Below are 12914 nucleotides of genomic sequence, written 5' to 3'. Positions count from 1 at the left end.
CCCCATCCAGGTTTGTCCCCAAACAGCACAGACTCATGACTCCAGTTAACTTTATTTTTGGCCCCAGGTCAGGTATCCAAAGGGTTCCCGAGCCAGTAACTTCACAGACTTTTCTTCCTCAGGAGGCCTTGTCACCCGAACCCTTGACTTCTGGTACCACCAGCTCCTTTCACCGGGGCTCGTCTCTGTCAAACGGTCTTGACTGGAAACTCAAAGCATAGCTACCAGTCTGAAGGTGCCCTCAGGCTTGGCAGGAACCACGTGAACAAAAGTCTTATAGAGCACAGCTCCCTTGGGCAGCTTGGTGACTAAATCCACAGCCTCCGAGTTGCTGGGGTGGGGCACATAGACCTCCTTAGTGTAGCGGACAATCCCTTCCTCCAGGGCGTACAGATACTTCTTCTTCCCCAGCCCCACCTGCAACACACAGACCTGTTCAGCTACAAGGAAAGCCAGGTAGGTGGAACATCTGGGGCTGCAGGACAGACTTTGATAAGGAGTCAGACCCTGGCACCAAAGGAAAGGGTTCAGAAAGCTCCATCTCGGGTCCCTTTCCCACTGCTTGACACTGCCCTGCCTGCTGCTACTTTCTTTTTTTTTTTTAATCCTCACCCAAGGACATTTTTCCAGTTTTTGTACAGACAGAGTGGGAGGGAGAGAGAGGAAGAGATAGAGAGAGAGAAACATCGATGTGAAAGGGACACATCGAGTGGCTGCCACCGCACGACCAACCAGGGTCGGGGACAAACTGCAACCGAAGTACGTGCCCTTAGCAGGAACCGAACCCGGGTCTCTCCGGACCGCAGGCCGACGCTCTAACCGCTGAGCCAAATCGGCCAGGGCTTGCCTGCTACTTCTTTACCGACTCCATGACAGAGGAGGAAAAGAAGACAACAGCCAATCCAGGTGGTTGCTCAGTCCAGGTCCTAGACTCAGGTCTGTGAAGCTGGCCATAAGCCACACTGAACAAATCTCCAAAACAGCCCCAGGAAAATGTTCCCTGCCTCTGGGAACATGTTTCACTTACACTTCAAAAATACTGGAGGCCCTGACAGTTCGGCTCACCAGTTAGAGTGATGGCCCATGGACCAGAGTCACGGGTTCGATTCCAGTCAAGGGCACGTACCTTGTTTGCAGTTCAATCCTGGCCTTGATCAGGGTTGTGTGGGAGACAACCAATCAATGTGTCTCTCTCACGTTGATGTTTCTCTCTCTCTCTCTCTCTCTCTCCCTCCCTCCCTCCCTCCCTCCCTCCCTCCTTCCCACTCTATCTGAAAATCAGTGGGAAAATACCCTGACCGGGAATAGAACTAGCAACCTCTTGGTGCATGGGTCGATGCTCAACCACTGAGCCACATCGGACGGGCTGAAGTTGTCATATTAAACACTAGTCTGACATACATTTTCATTTACATAGTGATCTATAATGTTTAGGCTTTATTAAAAGAATAGACCAAGGCTGTATGGACGATGTATATGCTAATAGAACAATGATATTAGGTAACACTTATATATAGTGCTTACCATGTGTAAGCACTGTTCCAAGCTCTATATAATATTTTGCCCTGGCCGGTTTAGCTCAGCAGTTGGAGCATTGGCCTGCGGACCAGAGAGTCCTGGGTTCGGTTCCCGCTAGGGGCACGTACCAAAATAAATAAATAAAAATAATAAAGCCCTTTTATATCCATCAACTCATTTAATTCCCACCTTGTTTAGTAAGTACTATTTCTAACTTTGTTTTTCAGACAAGAAACTTGAGCAAAGTGACTAAATAAACTGTGAGTTGTCTGTAGTCTTTAAACAGTATATATTTTAGCTTTTTTCTTTTAAAACTTGAGATTGGATATGTGATAATCTTCATCATCATAGTCCAGCATTATTTATTATTTCTCTGTTTAAAAGAACAGACTCTGGAGCCAGGATGCTTGGTTCATATCCCAGCACTACTACTTTTTATGTTTGATCTGAGCAAGTTACTTTACTTCAATGAGTCTCAGTTCTTTCTCTGCAAAATAGGGATAATATTAACTACTTTACGGGGTCACCCTGAGGATCAAATGAGTTAATAATCATAAAGAGCTTAGAATACTTCGAATACCTTATGAAACATGTTGGCTTTTATTATTGTTTGTCATTATTTTAGCAAGTCCCAAGAGTTAACAGAGCCACAAAGCCAATGTCTCAAGTTCCAAAAAATAAAGCTACACAAATACAATCAATTCACATACGGATTAGTATTTCTGAAATGACTAAGTTACTATCAGTCCTCTGTTCCTAATAAAATTGGTCAAAAAGGGGTATGGTGTGGGGGCACTGATTACAAAGGAAACTAAACTTTTTAAAAATTGATTTGAGAGAGGAAGGGAGAGAAAAAGAGAGACATTGATATGAGAGAGAAACATTGACTGGTTGCCTCTCATATGCACCCTCTCTGGGGATTGCACTCACAACCTGGGTATGTCCCGACTGAAACTCGAACCTACTACCTTTTGGTGTACAGGAGGATGCTCCAACCAACTGAGCCACAAGGGCCAGACCTAAACTAGTTTTAAAATAATATGAAGAGTACAGTATAAATCTGTGTTACCAAAGAACTTTCCTACCTCAGAAAGTAATCCCAACTTGCTGATCAGAAATCCCTGCCTGGTACAGATCTAATTTCTAATACACACATTTAATTCTATTGTGTTAAATTCTATCTTTCTTTCAGCCATCTAGTAAGAACTTTTGTAAAGGAGGAATTCTTAGAAATAAGAAAAAAATGAATATATTAAAATTAATTTCCCAAGATTAAAAAAAATATCTCCAATCACTAGACATGTTTTTCTCCAAGAACTGGAGGTTAGAAAAGAAACCCAACCCTGGCCGGTTTGGCTCAGCGGTTAAAGTGTCAGCCTGCGGTACAGAGAGACCCGGGTTCGGTTCCCGCTAAGGGCACGTACCTCGGTTGCAGTTTGTCCCCGGCCCTGGTTGGTCGTGCGGGTGGCAGCCACTCGATGTGTCCCTTCACGTCGATGTTTCTCTCTCTCTCTCTCTCTCTCTCTTCCTCTCTCTCCCTCCAGCTCTATCTGAACAAAAAATGGAAAAATGTCCTCGGGTGAGGATAAAAAAAAATAAATAAATTTAGAAAAGAAACCCAATGCTATAGCAAGGCAAAACACAGTGATTTGGGAGTCAGGCAGATAGGGTTCAAATCCCAGCTCTGTTATTTCAGCCTCTCCACTCTCTAAGTCTCTGGCACCTTACGTATAAAATGGAGATGATACCTACCTACCTTGCAGGGATGGGGTAAGGAGTAAATCAGATAATGTAGGCCAAGGAACCGGCAAAATAATTGGCATTTGGTAAGTACCCAATAAATGCAACTGTTTTATTATTATTACTGTGCTTAGGAACATGGAGGGGTGATCCCAGAAAAGAAATGGGGGTGGGGGGCTGAGACAGAACAACTCACATGGGCACCTGGGTGCCAACGAAAGTGGCGCTGAGTCCCAAGGATGTTGCCGGCATGAACATAGTGACCTAGAAGAGAAGTCCAGCAGTGCTCTGACTATGGGGCAACAAACAAACTGCTAAGAAAACATGATGGCCACGCTGTCCTGGCCCAAATGCTGCACACCAACCTCTTAGCTTACCCATGGATAAAACCAACTCCCAGATGGTCCAACACAAGCAGCTCCCTGTCCCCCACCCAGCAGCCTCCTCTCTCCAGCTGCATGCCAAGGTTCACACTATCTGCTCGTCCTCAGGCCCCCCACCCCACCTCAGGTTTTGTCTGACTTTAATCTGGAGCCAAATGCTCTGGTGAGCTAAACAGAGAACACTGGGCCAGGCATGTGCATGGTTCTCCTGCTCTGCAAAGGAACCCCAGGGGCACAAGGCAGGGTACAGCTGGGAAGTGGAAGCCAAGGCACACCCTCACCCTCCATTTTCTTAATGCCAAAGCGTTTGCCTGGTGACTTTCCACCAAGGTTTTTGGAGCTGCCACCTGTCTTCTTGGACGCATATCTGACGGCAAGAGCTGCAGCCTGAGGGGGCCTCAGCAGGGCTGTAACTGTGGGGAGAACAGAAACGTTGTTCAGACAGACTCTCTTTCTCTGCCCCAGTGGGCCATTTGCTAGTTTGAGAGGTGGCAGGAGGCAGTGGCAGGGGGAGTGAGGAGATGTGCGAGTAGAAATGCCACTTGACTGTGTTGGTTTTCAGGGAGTGTCTGAAATCCTTGGCCTTCTCCCATGGAGGGAGACAAGTCATTCCTTGTATTGTCCAGAGTGTAAGTACTGCATAGGATGTGTGTATGTGTGTGTGTGGCCAGAGGATGAGGGGCTGGGCAGTAAAATATTAATGGGAAAAAGTACCCAGAACACCATGTGCCCTGGGTCTTGATACATTCAGCCCTGTTGAGAAACAAACACAAAATAGAAGCCAGGGAGAGGACACCACAGAGTTGCCTATTTCAGTCTCACCATCATGCCCTCAAGGCTCCTTGCACTGTGGAGGGGCCAGACCACAGAACCAGCAACGGGACACCCAGAGAGAAATTCCTGCTTTGGCCTCACCCACCACTTCCTTAGCCATCCACCCATCCACTGCACATCAGATACTTGTAAACAAAAAGGACAGCTTCTCTAAGGATGGCTCCCACAGGATCCTGGGCATTTTGGAAGGCTGGACCCTTTCTTCATCAGCAAGCCCACCAAGCACGGGTCCAACCAATAAGACCGACACTCTGCCCTGTTAATCTGACCTCTCTATACTCATTCCAAAGTGCTCAATGGCATTAGTTTTAGAAAGGAAAGTGAACTAAGATTCATACTAACCAAGATGGAAGCCACGTGCTATATGACAAGCACAGGGCTGGCAGTCTTTGCCTTTAGTTCTCCAGACACAGCAATGGTTAATCAGGGCCATGCCAGGAATAAGAGAATTCTTGCAGGTCTCTGAAGCCTGTAAATTCCTAGAACCTATGTTTCTGAAGTTTAAATAGGAACAGAGCCTAACTGGGGCACAGGACCTGAGATAAGGACTTAGACAACACATTAAATGCCCAGCATCACAGTCTACCTACATTTAAATACCTATTCATTTGTTCACTCAGGAACTTGGCTTTTGCTTTACCTACATTATCTCATTCACAAATCTTTGCCCTTCGCCCTACTGTTCAGCTTTCTCTTCAAAGTAAGTGATGCTACTACCCACGCAGGTGCTCAGGCAGAGAAATCAAGGAGTCATTGCAAATTCCTTCCCTTTGCTCACCTCAAATATCCAGTTCACCAGCAAGCTCAATGGGTTCTACCTCTAAAATAGATCTCAAATCCATCCATTTCCCTCCAAGTTCAGTGGCAATAACATCTTGGCTAAATCATCTCTTATCAGGGCCTCTGTTACAGCTTTCATCTGGTTTCTTCATTTCCACTCCTGTCCTCCTTAGATTCACATAAGAACAAGAGTTTGCTTCTCAAAATATAAAATTGAGTCAGATCACTCTTGCTCTGCACTCTCTACAGACCTAAGCGTCCAGTCATCCTTCAGGCTTTAACTTAGATGTTAAGCTACGTCCTCAGAGGGCTCTCCTGACCACTCAACCTAAACAAAGACACGCACAGACACACAACTCGCTTGCTTTCACAGCAGTTGCACTATTTACAACATTTTATTGATGTGCTCATGTACTGGCTTATCCACTAAAAGCACCGTCCAGGGGAGAGAGACTGTCTTCTCGTGTGCTGGGATCCCCAGTGTCTGGCAAGCTAAGTCCCCAATCTGAGCGAACAAGAGCGCCCTGAGCTCCGCTGCGCCAACGTTAGTAACCGTCTCTACAGATGGAAGTGTCCGAACAAAACCAGGGAAGGGGAGCGGCGGGCCCGCGTCACCAGCCGCTAGGGAAGCTGTGTTTGCCCGCCAGGCAGGGGAAGGACACGTGTTCCTCGAACTACCACCCACAGCTCAGCATGTCACGTGATCAACGACAGCCGGGGCCCCCGAACCTCGTGGGCCCCGCTCACTCCTCCCCACGCCCGGAACCAGGGTCCTCGGCAGGGAGCGGCTTCCACCCGCCCCGGGCCCCCTGCAAGGTCTCCGCGGCACCTCCACCCCTCGCCCCGGAACGCCGCGCGTCCCTTTACCAGCTGCCCGCGTCCCCAGCGCCCACGCCAACGCCGCCATGTTTGCCGTGCGCTCCCCGGCGGTCTCCGGAAACTGCTTCCGCTACCGGGCGATCTACTTCCGGGTCCTGCGTGGCCGTTCAAAGAGTAGCGGGAGAAGTTGCAGGTGAGCCAGCTTCCCCCGTGCGGGTGCGGGAGCGGGTGCGGGAGCGGGTGCGGGAGCGGGTGCGGGTGCGGGAGCGGGTGCGGGAGCGGGTGCGGGAGCGGGTGCGGGGCAGGGCTGGGCGTCCCTCCTGACACTGCCCCACAGGGGATTGGGGATCTGAGCCGCGGGTGCGGATGAACCGAGGGACCCGCCTGGCGGACGAGCGTGCCCTGCAGGGTCCGCCTGGCCCACTTTCTCATTTTGCTGGAGTCTACCGAGGGCCTGCGAGCGGACAGGGATCAGCCCCTCCTGTCATTGAGCATACTTTACGGAGCTCGGACTGTGTGCCAGATACTGTGCTAAGCTCTGCAGAAGGGGCATGGTTTCTTTTACGTCTCACAACCGTATACAGTAGTGTTGTCATTATCCCTGTTTTACTAAAGAAAGCGAAGCCCAGAAAGATTCCATGGCTCACCTCCTCACACCTCCAGTGTTGTATATATATTTGTTCAAAGAATGGTTCTCGCACACGACACAGTAGTTGCACACCAGGTGTGTATGCAAAGATCAATGTTTGTGGCTGAATCTTGTTACTACCCCATTAACATTTTGTATTAGTAGTCTCCACTTCATTTATATCTCACCTTGAGCTAGAAAGGATTTGAGGAGGGCTCCTGTTAGACTACAGGCGTAGCTGTTCTGAGTTCCAAGTTGAATGTGTTGGGGACATGCCCGATTTCTCCATATCATATTTATCTCCATAGAGCTTGGCCATAGAACATATCTAGTGGACTGAACTGAACGCCACAGTCTGTGTCACACCTTTCTTTGTCTTTTAGGTAATTAATTTGATAGCACATATTGATGGCTCTAAAGAAATCAACACTCTCACTGGAGCCCAGTGAGAGTGACTCTGAGACGTTGCCAGTATTTGCCTTTCTGAAGAAGGAACCATCTTCAACAAACAGGAGGCAGCCTCAGAGGGAGGGGAAGATTGTAGTCGTTGACACCTCAGATTCTGAAGCCTCCTGTCCTCCATCACCAAGGTTGATAGATCCACCACCTGTCCTAGACACAGCTGAAACTGTCACACAAACACAGCCAGTCCAAGTGCTAAGCAGTGGAAGTGAGGATGAGGAAGAACTTGTCCCCCTGGCTGAGAGACTTACATGTAAGTTTTCGACCCACAAGCAGCTGAGCCCTGAGGACTCTAGCTCCCCAGTTAAAAGCATTTTGGATCAACGAAATAATGAAGGAGTGTCATGTGACTGGAATAAACAGCCCTTTCCACAGATCCCTGACGCTCCCCTCCGTGATTCCTCAGGGAGGTGTAAATCAAATAACAAGGGCCCTCTAGGAGACAGTCCATGCCATCAGCTTCCAGCCTCCCAAGCGACCTGCCCTCTCCAGAGCTTCAGTTTGACAGGAACCAAAGCAAATGCTGAGGTCCCCCTACCTCAGAAGGGAACCAAGCACAGTCAGAAGGTCCAGAGGAGAGGCTCACAGGCATGCCAGAAGGAAAGCACCCTGAGACACCCGCAAAGGAAAAAAAAGGCAGCACTGGTTAACAAGCCGGAAGCTCAGAGGCCAGAAGAATGCTTAAAACACATCGTGGTGGTGCTGGATCCAGGTCCTCCTAGCATCTGTCTTCACGCGGTGCTCAGTTTTCTGCTTCCTGGGCCACCCACTGACAGCCCTTTCCTGTCTGTTGCAGTGCTTCTACAGATGGAAGGCGGGGGCCAGCTCCTCGGAGCACTGCAGTCCATGGAGTGCTGCTGTGTGATTGAGGCCCAGGCCGTGCCCTGCAGCATCACCTGGAGGAGAAGGGCTGAGCCAGCTGCGGTAGGGGTTTTCTGGCTCTGTCTCCCCTCTCCTACCCCTTACACATATCAGTCAAGGCCTCAGCAGGAAAACAGATGGTACACTCTATGTATGATAATTTGAGGATTTAATAAAGGGACTGTTTTCCAAGGCATGGGCAGGGTACAAGGAAACTACAAGGGACAATGCAGTACTTCAGGGCAATGACAGCATCAACTCAGGTTTCTCTATCTCAGGTGCTGTTGCCATTTCAGATCATTCTTTGTTGTACTAGGCCGTCCTGTGCAATGTAGAGGGTTTAGCAGCATCCCTGCCATCTACTCACTAGATGCCGGTAGCACCTTCCCCAGTCATGACAATCAAAAATGTCCCCAGATACAGCAAATGTTTCTTTTGGGGAAAAATCGCCCTGGTTGGATACCACTGGGTTACCATAGTTGTTACATGTCTAGGCCTGAAGGGATTAGGGAAGAAAGTGGTTACCAGAAACCAGAAGGAAAGATGTAGAGAAGACTGCCTTGAAAGAAGCGTGACCTCCAACGGGAGTGTAGCAAACCCCAGGTGACCCTATTGGGAGGGAGTGAGGGGGAAGATTACCCTGACTTCACACTCCTCCCTTCCTCCGTTCTCCTGCTGGATTTTCCACTGGCCACCAGCCGGAAGGCATGCAGACTTTGTGACGTGGTCTGTAGAGAGCTTCCTCCTTGGGCTGAGAGCAGAGTGGGGAAGGGTGGAGAGTGGATCTGTGCAGAGGGAAGGTAATCTGCACAGGATCCCTAATTCTCTAACTGGGCTTTAGGAATAGGTGGGCTTGGTTTGAATCACAGCCTCGTGGCTTTATTGCTATGACCCTGGGCAAATTATTTCATCACTTTGTGCCTCATGTATAAAATGAGGACACTTACGATCCTTTCAGTCCCGCCCCGCCCCCCCCCCCCCCCCATTGTGGGGACTAAATGAGATAGGCAAACACATAGGCACACAGTACATGTTCCCCTCCTGGCCCAGGCGCCCCAGGTCACTATAGCTCCTATACCTGCAAATCCGAAGCACAACACTCCTCGTTTTCAAGAGTCTATTGATGAAACGTTATTTTTTTGCTCTCTTGTTTGGATCTCATAATTTTCTCAGCCTATTTCAACTCGCTAATGTTCCTTTCTTAACCATTGCCTTTGAGGTGCAGTATACCAAGGCTGAATAGTTGAGGACTGGGGAGGGACGGGATCATGGTTCTTGGTTCTTGCCACCATGACTTCATTCCAGAAGAAAAAGAATAAAGCAAAATGGGCTAGGCTGATGGGGGTGAGTTCCTTCACCCAGAAGGCCTGGGTCTCTCTCACAGTTGCTGAGCACCTGCTGACTTGCCTCCCTCTGCTGGGTTCCGGGTGCTTTGGCAGGATGGAGAGGAGGGCTGGGTGGAGGAGCCGATGGTCCTGGTGCTGCTCCTGGCAGAGGCGTTTGTGTCCATGATCCACAACTTCAAGCAGGTGGGCAGAGCCGGAGGGATGGTGCTGAGGCACAGGACAGAGGGCTGGCACTAGGAAGCAAGCACTAATGCAGTTCTGCCCCTTTATGCAGGGAAGTCTAGGCAGCGCCGAGAAAGGGAAGGAAACACTTCGGAGCTTTGTAACCAACATCAAAGCGAGGACAGGGGGGAAAGCTCTGTCACTGGTGATGGTGGATCAGGAGAGATACTTCAGGTTTGAATTTGTCCTCACCAAAGGGTGAAATTACTCATCCCAGATCTGGGTCCCTCTGCCAGATAGCATCCCAGCCAAGCCCTGTGGGATGCTGTGGTCCAGTCTACTCACACCTCTTCTGCCTCAGCTCAGCCTGAAGGTGCCAGCCTTCTTTGATTTCCTCCCCTGCTCCAGTGCTCCATATCCTCCAAAGAGAAGGAAACAGGGAGTGGCAAACAGAGAACAGGCCAAGGAGAAGAAGAAACATAGACCACCAGAGGCCAACACAGGGCCCATGGTGTCCAGGGTGGACATGGAGGAGGTAAGAACATCCTGTTGCCTGAATCAGGCTGGGCACCCGCTCTTTTTGTTGTTAATCCTCACCTGAGGATATTTTTCCATTGATTTTTAAATAGAGTTGGAGAGAGAGGGACAAAAACATCAATGTGAGAGAGACCCGTTGATTGGTTGCCTCCCACCCAACCCTGACCCGAGCCAGGGAGTGAACCTGCAACCCAGGTACATGCCCTTGACCAGGAATGAAACCCAAGACCCTTTGGTCCATAGCCTGACGCTCTAACCACTGAGCCAAACCAGCCAGGGCAGGGTACCCACTCATATTTAATCCAATTTGCTATTTAAAAAGAGTGAAGCCCTAGCCGGTTTGTCTCAGCAGTTAGAGCGTTGGCCTGCGGTCCAGAGAGACCTGGGTTCGGTTCCCGCTAAGGGCACATACCTTGGTTGCAGTTTGTCCCCGGCCCTGGTTGGTCGTGTGGGTGGCAGCCACTCGATGTGTCCCTTTCACGTCGATGTTTCTCTCTATCTTCCTCTCACTCTACCTGAACAAAAAAGTGGAAAAATGTCCTCTTAAGGACAAAAAGAGTGAAATGCCTGCTGGCTAGTACTCTCTGTCTTGGCACTAAATAGGAGAGAAGGGGCCAAACAGGAGCCAAGGAGCTGGGGTGCAGCCTCAGGGAACAGGGAGGGAGAACACTTTCAGAGTAGGCTCACTGCCCTTCCAGCCTGTCTGCCTTTGGTTTCAGGCACTGGTGGATCTACAGCTGCACACACACGCCCAGGCTCACGTCGTGCAGAGCTGGAAGGAGTTGGCTGACCTCGCGTGCTCATTCACAAAGGCTGTGGCAGAGGCGCCCTTCAAGTATGTGCCCCGGAAATCCCAGCCCCGCTGCTGGGTCTTGTCCTTTACAGAAGTTCTGCTACCCAAAGATGATGTTCCTTTCCCCTGGACTCTGCTGTCAGTCTGTTGTCTCAAGCTTGAAGCAGGAATTGGCCTCCCACACGGAATGCTGGGGAAGAGCCCTCCAAGCCCAGTGCCTTTTTATTTTTTTAATTATTTTACATTGATGTTTCCTTTTTTTTTCTCTTTATTGATTTTAGAGAGAGAGGAAGTGAGAGGGAGAGAGAGATAGAAACATTGATGAGAAAGAACATCAACTGGCCACCTCCTGCATGGCCCCCACTGGGGATCGGGCATGTGTCCTGACCGGGAATCAAACCGGGAACCTCCTGGTGCACGGGTCGGTGCTCAACCGCTGAGCCACACCAGCCAGACCCAGCCCTGCTATAGCTTATGAAATGTCCTGCTATAGCTTATGTGTTTGTGTTCTGCAGGTTGGCACTGTTTCACCAGGAAGCCAAGTTACAGGGCTTCATCACAGGTCAGGTCACAATGGGATAGGCTCTCATAAAATAAAGTCTGTAGCCTTCTTAGCACAAGGAATGTTAGAATTTAAAATGAAAGAAACCTCAGAGACAATCTAGTCTTCAGTCCCTCGTTTTCTACCTGAGGGAACTGAGGCATTAGAAGAACCAGAGCTAGACTGCACATTGCCTCATACCCAGTCCCTGCGTTTGACCCTGTGCACTGCCTCTAGTCAGTCAACCCAATTTTAACAGACTCTGGTACCTACTCTTTTAATGAAAAGGACTAGATGTTTTATGGTGTTTTTGTTTTTGTTTTTTTTTTGTTACAGATATTTCTCCTTTTTTTTACTCCATTGACACCCTCCTCCCCATCTCCCCATCCCCGGCTTTGTTGTCCATGTCCATTGGTTATGCCTACATGCATATAAGTTCTGTGGTTTATCTCTTCCCTAGCCCCACCACCCCCTCTTCTGAGGGTTGCCAGTCTGTACCCTACTTCCATGTTTCTGGGTAGATGTTTTTAAGGGAATCAGCAACTAGCACTGCTTGGGCCCAAAGTGAGCAAGATATAACATTGTGCCCACCTCTTCCAAGGTCACTGGAGGGAGGGGTTTAAGTTCCCAGGTAAGGGGACTGGTGTGGAAAGTAACCAGTGACTCAGCTCTTCATCTGTGCTGTTTGCAGGAAACTCCGAGAGCAAACTAGTTTCTCCTTCTGCCTGGAGAGTGACTGGGCCGGAGGGGCAAAGGTGGACCGTGCTGGCAGGGGGCTTGCTCAGGTCTGGAGGAGGCAGGTCCAGCAGCTGAACCGAGTCAGCCTGGAAATGGCCAGCGCTGTTGTGGCCGCCTACCCCTCCCCACAGCTCCTGGTCCAGGTATGGTGCTCCAGGGGCCCTGCCCGGTGTCCCATGACCTTGATGGGACTCCCAGATGGTTTTCGCAGATAGCATTGGTGAGGGCCCAAGACTGCCTTGTCGGTCAACAGTGCAGGTCTGCTGGGATCCGAGTTAACACTGACCCAGGGTGGGGGGACAGGTTCTCATCCCCAACCCAAACTCACCACACCCTTTTCCTAGATGAGGGGTGACTGGATGGTGTGGTATTAAGAGATCGTTTCCACTTTCAGGCTTATAGGCGGTGTTTTTCAGAGCAAGAACGCCAGAATCTCCTTGCAGACATACAGGTGCGCCGTGGGGAAGGTGTGACAGCCACCTCCCGCCGTGTTGGACCAGAGCTGTCCAGGCGTATCTACCTTCAGATGACCACACTGCAGCCAGATCTCTCTTTAGACAGTACAGACTGAAGCTAGCCCTCAGGGACAGAATGAAAAGCTGGAGATTTCCACCTCGCTCACCTTGGGACATGACTACAGTGAAGAGATTGGAAGTGCCTGGAGCACAAGCCTGGGTCAGGCCCACACTTTCCTGGGTGTCATTATTTGTGAAAGCCTCCCTCCCTGTCAACTGGCCGAGATATCTGCATTTACCTTCACCAGTGTTCAGTG

The 12914-nt window shown here is 49.8% G+C and overlaps 2 protein-coding genes across 2 annotated transcripts; one reads left to right on the top strand and one right to left on the bottom strand.

Annotated features, from left to right (window-relative positions):
* Positions 1-12: 12 nt before the first annotated feature.
* Positions 13-6177, bottom strand: MRPL27 (mitochondrial ribosomal protein L27). The gene is made up of 4 exons (XM_036269122.1): positions 6123-6177; positions 3923-4054; positions 3455-3522; positions 13-417 (listed from the first exon to the last, which is right to left on the bottom strand). The coding sequence occupies exons 1-4, from the start codon at positions 6160-6162 to the stop codon at positions 211-213; spliced, it is 447 nt and encodes a 148-aa protein (XP_036125015.1). The 5' UTR covers positions 6163-6177; the 3' UTR covers positions 13-210.
* A 65-nt stretch (positions 6178-6242) lies between these two features.
* On the top strand, positions 6243-12713 carry EME1 (essential meiotic structure-specific endonuclease 1). The gene is made up of 9 exons (XM_036269461.1): positions 6243-6267; positions 7086-7876; positions 7961-8085; positions 9465-9554; positions 9646-9767; positions 9942-10068; positions 10790-10905; positions 12096-12285; positions 12537-12713. Exons 2-9 carry the CDS (start codon positions 7111-7113, stop codon positions 12711-12713), a joined length of 1713 nt encoding a protein of 570 aa, XP_036125354.1. The 5' UTR covers positions 6243-6267; positions 7086-7110.
* The last annotated feature ends 201 nt before the right edge of the window (positions 12714-12914 follow it).

This window comes from Molossus molossus, unplaced genomic scaffold (genome assembly GCF_014108415.1).
Source record: "Molossus molossus isolate mMolMol1 unplaced genomic scaffold, mMolMol1.p scaffold_m16_p_19, whole genome shotgun sequence".
NCBI classification, from domain to species: Eukaryota; Metazoa; Chordata; class Mammalia; order Chiroptera; family Molossidae; genus Molossus; species Molossus molossus.
The sequence above is the reverse complement of the archived record's forward strand: the minus strand, read 5'-3'. Positions and strand labels throughout refer to the sequence as shown.